This window comes from Pyxicephalus adspersus, chromosome 9 (assembly GCF_032062135.1).
Source record: "Pyxicephalus adspersus chromosome 9, UCB_Pads_2.0, whole genome shotgun sequence".
Lineage (NCBI taxonomy): Eukaryota > Metazoa > Chordata > Amphibia > Anura > Pyxicephalidae > Pyxicephalus > Pyxicephalus adspersus.
In genome coordinates this window covers 38,165,930-38,174,512 of record NC_092866.1, presented here as the reverse complement: position 1 = coordinate 38,174,512, position 8,583 = coordinate 38,165,930, and the positions used below count along the sequence as shown (strand labels likewise).

Genomic DNA, 8,583 nt, shown 5'->3' with positions numbered 1-8,583 from the left:
GGCTTGGCTGGCCCTTTTTAATGCAAACTCTGAGTTGGATAGGAATCACAGGCCCTTTTCTCCAGGCTACTGCAGCACTTTATACCACGCCTTCTGCTGAAGTACGTCTTATCCATGCAAATTCACGCAATTCAAAACGGCATCAGGCAGGGATGTCCCAATTCCCTCCTATTATTCACTCTCTGTATTGAACCACTAGCTAGAATGATCCGACAGGATCCTGACATAAAAGGGGTCCCTATTAAGACTAAATCATTTACTATCACATTATGTGCTGATGAGGTCTTATTGACCCTCACTAACCCTCTTGTCACCCTTCCAAATTTTCATAGACTAATAAATGAGAATGGCTCCCTATCTGGGTACAAGATTATTACGTCTAAACAGAAGCCCTATTTATAAATTTGCCACCTCCACTACAGCTGCGTCTTCAAACACAATACCCATACTGCTGGCGCTGAGATCATGTTAATTATTTAGTAATTTCCCTTACTGCATCTTATATGCTGCTAATTACCCTCCACTATTTAAGGAGCTATCCTTGCTCATACAAAAATGGCATACCTTGCCATTGTCTTTCTTTGGCCATATAGCTTTAATTAAAATGTCCATCTTGGCAAAACTCTTATTTTTTTGCAACACTACCAATACTGAATCCTAGATCCTCACTTGAAAAATTGCAGACCTTATTTTATTTGGGGATAGAAGTGACACAGAAATTGAAATCTTTGCACCCAGATTTTTAGTGCATGAGAACTCTGCAGACAAGGGCACAATAAATACAAGTCAACAGTATGTTAGAAACAGCCCACAGTCCACAACTGGTCATAATTTCATTGCATTCTGATTGCATTGGGGACTTTGCCTCTCACTTCTTGTCTAGGTAATGATGTCAGACCGTGAGGGGCATAAGGGATCTCTGTAGTGGGGACACAAACAGCAAACTGACAGGGGTTTAGGAATAGTATTCATTACAAGAAAACACAAACCAAGGCTGCCATAAGGCAAGTCTCCAAGGGAATTAGTTTTAAAAACTTTTCTATTTAACCACCCTTCCAGTTGATTAAAGCACATGGATACTTAACCTTTAGGATGTTATAATGAAGTTGGTTATAGTTAAATGTTTAATTCTTTATTTAAAAGGCAAGTATTATGCTTCTATTTTTTTTCATTGTTCATGATACAAAGTATACAAAGCACTGAAAAGAGATTAAAAGTACATAATTCCATTTGTATATAGATCTTAAAACAAGAAGAAGCCAAATAATTTGATAATCATAAACATTGTAATTCTTAGGAACTGGCATTTAAGAGTTGGTAAGAGACATGATTTTTATGCCACCGCAGTAGGATCCCAGCAGTATCTCTTCTCTGTGCCATCCCCTCTAAGTGCCTCAGCTTCTTCATCACTCAACTCAAAGTCCCACACACCAATATTTTCCTTTATTCTTTCAGGGGCAGAGGCCTTGGGAATCACCCCAACACCTTGTCTAAGAGCCCAACGTAGCAATATCTGAGAAGGGGAACGTCCATGGATATTTGCTACCTTAGTCACTTCATCATTTTTCAGTAGATCACCACATCCTAAAGAGGAATAGGCTTGAAAGTGGATCTCATGTTTTTTACACCAATTCAAAAGTTCATATTGTGGCAGTCGTGGGTGAAATTCCACCTGCAACACTGATGGTGGCACAGAACATGAATCTAAAAGCTCTATCAGGTGAGATGTTGTATAATTAGATACTCCTAGTGCCCTAATAATGCCAGCTTGATACAGGTCCTCCAAAGCTTTCCAGCTCTCTTTTCTTGCTTCTGGATTTCGGGTATCATGACTTTGCCAGCCTTGCTTACCTGGCCAATGAATCAAGAAAAGATCCAAATATTCACATCCTAGCTCTGACAGGCTCCTCAGGCAAGCTTCACGTGCCCCTTTGCCCATATCTACAGGAGCTAATTTAGTTGTAATAAAAACATCGGCACGGCTCAAGCCATATTTTGGTAGAAGCTGTTGCAAAGCTTTTCCAAGATCACCCTCATTGCGGTAAACAGAAGCTGTGTCAAACGAACGATAGCCATATTTCAATGCAGCATCTACAACTTGAATAATATTTTGCAGCCCACGTAAACGGAATGTGCCCAGACCAAGGAGAGGCATGGTGACTCCATTGTTTAGTGTCACAGTCTGCTGTAGGGCTTTGGAGGAGAAAAAAAGTTTAATTAACAAGCAAAACAAGTGTACTAAATTGATACATATATATATAAAAAAGTTATTGTTTTATCTGCATTACCTGAATGCCCAAAAAAATCCTCTCTTTTTCTCTTTTCAATCCCTTTTCATTTTCTTGGCTAATATGACACTGGGTACTATCTAGGACCACCTAGTTTATTTAGGTCTCCCCTTTGGTACGTCTCTTTTACCTTTTAATTACCAAACCTATATTTATCACAAATCTTTGCATATCACTGAATAAAACCAATATGTCACCTAATCATCAATCTCATTTAAAATTAATCTAATTTGCAATACAGAAAAGCAACCTACAGAGAACATGTTTTAGTTAGATAGTTCCTTAACAACAAAGTATGCATGCATAAAGGTGTTACACACTAAAGCCAATAATTGTAGAATTAGTAAAGATAAATTCTAGCCCCTAGTTACATTATCGAGTGGTGTTTTACTGATATACTGGTCCATAAGAAAGACCAAAGTGTAAAAACAATTACAATACTATTGTAACATACTGTCAGTGTGCTCCCTAGGCATTATTTTCTGTGCATAATTCCCAGCAACATTAAGTTACCACCTGGCTGGCTGTAGGACATCCACTTAGTTCAGGTTTGGTGCAAGAAAGTTAGAGTCTGGGCAGATTGCCATCCTGCTTCAGGATCAGGACAATTTATATTTTGTATCTTTTTCTTAATTTGTATCGTTTTCACTCCAGAACTGACAAGTTGAAAGTTTGAGAAAGTTCAGATCTCAAACTACATGTTGCCCACAGCAGAGCCCTGGTGTAGCACGATGTAACTTTGCTGAGCTTTATAGGTAGACTCAAAAGTGCACCGGGAGCAATCAATTCCACGCTGCTCCCAACAGATAGCACCTTGCCAGCTACTTCCACCACAGCGCCTTTTCTTAAAGAACCAGAATGTGCAGGTTTGACAATGGGTGGCCCATCCTATTCATTCTCTATTGGGTGTGAGTGAACGCTACATGACAGTTTTTTTCCTATTTTTTTTTAACTCTAATGTGAACTAAGCCTATAATATTACACTACACTAATAATTACACTACCAGTGATTACATTTTTTATTAACATGAGACACTAGCTGGGTCACTGGTCAATTGGGGTATAAGACAAAGATGGAAAACACAGGATGTACTAAAGGGGGGTAAATTATAAAGTTTGACGAAAGTATAGGCGTACAAGCAACAGTAGAAAGCTAACATTTTATGTCTAATTTATGTCTAAGCTAATTATTATTATTATAATGTCTACTGGACACCTATTACACAAATAAATAAATCTGTTGTGTGATGCCTCCCGGCAATTTTTCACCACCTCCTACAGCTTCCCCCAATTTAGGGAGAACGCTGTCTGTATACCCATGCATATTGGCAAACAATTTTATTATTTAAATTAAAAACATTGTCAGAAAAATAATACTAGTAAAACATGTGGAAAATAAAATGTATACATCCCAGAGGAGACACTGTGATAGTTAGCCATCATAGGCGATCCAATTAAGGCTTTTTCTTTTCTAACACGGCCCTATAGCAGGTTGAATGTTTAATGTTTCTCAACCATCCAGAAGTTAATGGCGAACTGTATAAATATATACACATTCCACATTTTTATTTCATATTATGATCTGATGCTATTTAATGTACAGCGCTGCGTAATATGTTGGCGCTATATAAATCCTGTTTATTAATAATAATAATAATAATAATGCTTCTTTAAGGTACTGTGGAGGCCTACATTACTCCCTGAGGCTTTTACTTCTGAACAGTACAGTTCATATACAGTTAGGTCCATAAATATTTGGACAGAGGCAACTTTTTCTAATTTTGGTTCTGTACATTACCACAATTAATTTTAAATGAAACAACTCAGATGCAGTTGAACTGCAGACTTTCAGCTTTCATTCGGTGGGTTGAACAAAAAGATTGCATAAAAATGTGAGGAACTAAAGCCTTTTTTAACACAATCACTTCATTTCAGGGCCTCAAAAGTAATTGGACAATTGACTCAAAGGCTAATTTGTGGGCTGGTGTGGGCAATTCCTTCGTTATGTCATTATCAATCAAGCAGATAAAAGGCCTGGAGTTGATTTGAGGGGGAAGCTTGTACGTGGAAGATTTTGCTGTAAACAGACAAAGACTGAACAGAAGACTGCATGAAAGTAAATACAGAGGGTGCACTGCAAGGTGCAAGCCACTCATAAGCCTCAAGAATAGAAAGGCTAGATTGGACTTTGCTCAAAAACATCTAAAAAAGCCAGAACAGTTCTGGAAAAACGTTCCTTGGACAGATAAAACCAAGATCAACCTTTACCAGAATGATGGTAGAAAAAAGTACGGAGAAGGTATAGAACAGCTCATGATCCAAAGCATACCACATCATCTGTAAAATATGGCGGAGGCAGTGTGATGGCTTGCATGGCTGCCGGTGGCACTGGGACACTAGTGTTTATTGATGATGTGACACAGGACAGAAGCAGCTGAATGAATTCTGAGGTGTTCAGAGACAAACTGTGTGCTCAAATCCAGCCAAATGCAGTCAAACTGATTGGGAGGTGTTTCATAATACAGATGGACAATGACCCAAAACATACAGCCAAAGCAACACAGGAGATTATTAAAGCAAAGAAGTGGAATTTTCTGGAATGGGCAAGTCAGTCACCTGACCTGAACCCAATTGAACATGCATTTCACTTGTTGAAGACTAAACTTTGGACAGAAAGACCCACAAACAAACAGCAACTGAAAGCTGCTGCAGTAAAAGCCTGGCAAAGCATTAAAAAGGAGGCAACCCAGCATCTGGTTATGTCCATGAGTTCAAGACTACAGGCTGTCATTGCCAGCCAAGGGTTTTCAACCAAGTATTAGAAATGAACATTTTATTTTTAGCTTTTTAATTTGTCCAATTACTTTTGAGCCCTTGAAATGAGGCGATTGTGTAAAAAAGCTTTTAGTTCCTCACATTTTTAAGCAATCTTTTTGTTCAACCCACTGAATTAAAGCTGAAAGTCTATAGTTCAAATGCATCTGAGTTGTTTCATTTAAAGTAAATTGTGGTAATGTACAAAACCAAAATTAGTTGTCTCTGTCCAAATATTTATGGACCTAACTTTGTGTGTGTGTATGTATATATGTGTGTGTGTGTGTATGTATATATATATATATATATATATATATATATATATATATATATGTGTGTGTGTGTGTGTGTGTATATATATAAATATGAGAATGGACACATAAATGGATATCTAGGAAAATGGATATGGTAAGGTAAAGTAGGACTATTCAGGAGATGTCACGTGTCTCAGGAGAATAACATGTGTATGAGATCCTTTAAATATTAATGTGAATCTACCATGAGTGGACATTTCCATACTGGTCAGAAGAGAATAGAATAACATGGAGATACTTGAGAAATTGATGGTCAGAAAAATGCAGAAGAAAAGAAATACAAAGTCCTTGTGTCCATTTTGGGGAGATTTCTGATCACTTCCTATTTTGACACCCTTCAACTGGAAAGGAACTAAAGCTGCGTACACACTTGCAATAATTATTGTTGGAAGCGAATGACTAACGACCAATCGTTCGATAATCATTAACAAAAAAAGTGCACAACGGCTGACCAACAACACCGACAAACGAGGATTGTCGCTGGAAACGAACGACCGTCCTGGCGGATCTGATTGGGCAACTATTGTTCACTATCTATTGTGTGTATGGTCATTCAGTGATCGTGGATGTTTCTACAGTACACTTTCTCTTTTACATGTCACTTCCTGCATCGCAAACGATCGTATCTAGCATGTGTACACAATTGGTGGATTATATTTGAATGATCGTATTGTTACAACATGTACAGAATTGTGCACAATACGACTGTTCAAAATTATCGTGCATAATCGTTAATCGATCGTTTTCTAATGATAATTATTGCAAGTGTATACCTAGCTTAAGGGGGAAACCATGACAGCCATAACATTTTTCATTACTAGTAGTCAAAATTCCAAACAAGAGTCCTGGTTGTTTTTAAAGCAAAACTGTACTATGCAACAGACATAATTACCTCCAGCCTTTTTAATATCTCCTGATCAGTCACATGATCACTTTTACTTGGGTAGATATTTGTGCCCCCATACCTATTACCCCCTCCGCCTCTGAACCCCCCATTCCCCCAGGCTCTCCTGCTCCTCTTGACACCACATACACAAGGTGAAGGTTTCCCCAACCTGTTTTAGAGCTTCCAGGTTCAACGCAGTCAGAATTCAGCAAGGAGACTGGGCCTTGCCCGTACTTGGAGTGCACAGAAAACATCTGGAGTCTAAAAACCCCTTATGCACCACCTACTACTACACAACTACCCTTCAGCCTACCCTAATATAGTTAGAAAAGAACTAAACCTAAACATGAAAAAATAATTGCGAGCAGGCAAGTTCTTTATTGCAGAAGGGACAGGCAATAAAATAAAATTACCCTTTTGTAAATCTTTTCTTTTTTGTAAACAGACTTCTTCTTGCTCAATTACCAGCACTGGCACCTAGTCCTCTTCCAGGTTCGAGATCATCTGCCATCTTGAACGGCCAGGCTGAAGCAATGCAACTCCTGCAACCTGAAGTTCCGTTATTCCCTGCAGCCAGCTTTGCCTGGATCGTACACTGATCTGCGCATTCACAGCTCCATAACCAACGTAAAGGTAACAGGCAGGTAAGTTTGTTTTGTTGCAGAAAAGACACTGCCTGTCTCTTCTGCAATAAACAATCTGACTGCTCACTTTTTACTGTTTAGTTCCACTTTAGGAGTGTGCACAGCAGCAACCATTACCTGTCAATCATTCCATAATGTAGCTGACACAGTCACTGAGAAATGTTGGAGGACAAGTCACAAAATGATAGTTTTATCTAAGGCAATCACAAATCTTCATAGAAAATCTAGCACCTATACACACCATACTGGTATAAACATACAATTTCAGCATTAACTATTATTGCCCCTTGCACACCTACACCCTGAGTCTCCAAATTCTTTAGCTGTGCCCAGCATCAGGGTGTCCACACAAAAGAGGAGTCTGTCTCTGTAAACGTGCCAGTTCACCATGGACACTACATAAGGACATAAAAGGAATGCCTGATGACCACGCTCATGTTCTGAGTACTACACATTGGTACACAGCTTGCACTTTAATGTCCTCCGTTCTCCTTCCTGAAACTCGACAACTACACTCCCTCACCTACCTTCGTGCTGCTCCATTATAGCGCCTCACCGAACATGAGGCGATCACATGACTAAGGGAGGGGCGGGGCCACCAAGTCCCGCCCTGCTTCTGAGTGACGAGCACCTGACCAATAGGGATCCCCTATTGCCATTGCCACAGAAACATACACCGGCAGTCTGTGAGTGAGACGTCGGCTTGTATTATATCGCCGGTAGCCGGTGTTTGCACAGTGATAACCCTCTCAGAGATACAGTGATACAAAGCTCGTCACATCTTATTTTTGTTACATAGTTTCTGCTAATGTAAATGTTTTATGGTAAAAAGAATGACGACATTATTAAGAAATTAGAAGAAAAAAAATAGGATACAAAAATGAAAAAAAAAAAAAAAAAGTATCAAAATTAACAGGAGAAGTTTACATAAAAGTAATAAAAAATGCACTGAACTTTCAGCCCATTCACACCCAGACCTGACATTAGTGTGAATTCATCCTATTGGGAAGGATAAATTAGGGTTTAATATTGCACAACAATGCTGTGAATGGGTCCTTGTAACGGGGGCCAGACACACTATTTCTAATATCTTTAATATGACAGCATGGTGGCTCAAAGGTAAGTACTCAGGCCTTTGCAGCGCTAGATCCCAGGTTTGAGTCTTGGCTGGGACACTATCTGCATGAAGTTTGCTGGTTCTTCCCGTGTTTGTGTGGAGTTCCTCCCAAAAACATGCAGTTAGGTTAAATGGCTACCACCCAAAATTGACCTTGGACTATTAACCTCCTGGGCGGTTCATTTCTGCCTGAATTGATATGTCAAAAAGCAGTACTTTCATGAAAATTTATTTTACAAAATAATTTACTAGCATGGGTTTAATAAAGTTTGAAACACAAAATCATGTCAAAATAATCAATGAAATAAATTTAAAAAAATAAATTTAATAAATTTTGACATTATTTTGTGTTTAAAACTTTATTATATTCATACTAATATATTATACTGTAAAATACATTTTCATGAAAGACAATGTACTGCTTTTAGACATATAAATCCAGTGTATTGCATTCAATACAGTTATTTTGTTTTGAATGCAATACAAAACAATTCGAAATTCCCACCGGGAACTCCTGGGG

At 38.5% G+C, this 8,583-nt stretch overlaps 1 protein-coding gene across 1 annotated transcript; it reads right to left on the bottom strand.

Moving 5' to 3' along the window:
* Positions 1 to 1,116: 1,116 nt before the first annotated feature.
* On the bottom strand, positions 1,117 to 7,539 carry LOC140337696 (glyoxal reductase-like). The gene is made up of 2 exons (XM_072421498.1): positions 7,474 to 7,539; positions 1,117 to 2,193 (listed from the first exon to the last, which is right to left on the bottom strand). Exons 1-2 carry the CDS (start codon positions 7,487 to 7,489, stop codon positions 1,334 to 1,336), a joined length of 876 nt encoding a protein of 291 aa, XP_072277599.1. The 5' UTR covers positions 7,490 to 7,539; the 3' UTR covers positions 1,117 to 1,333.
* Positions 7,540 to 8,583: the final 1,044 nt, after the last annotated feature.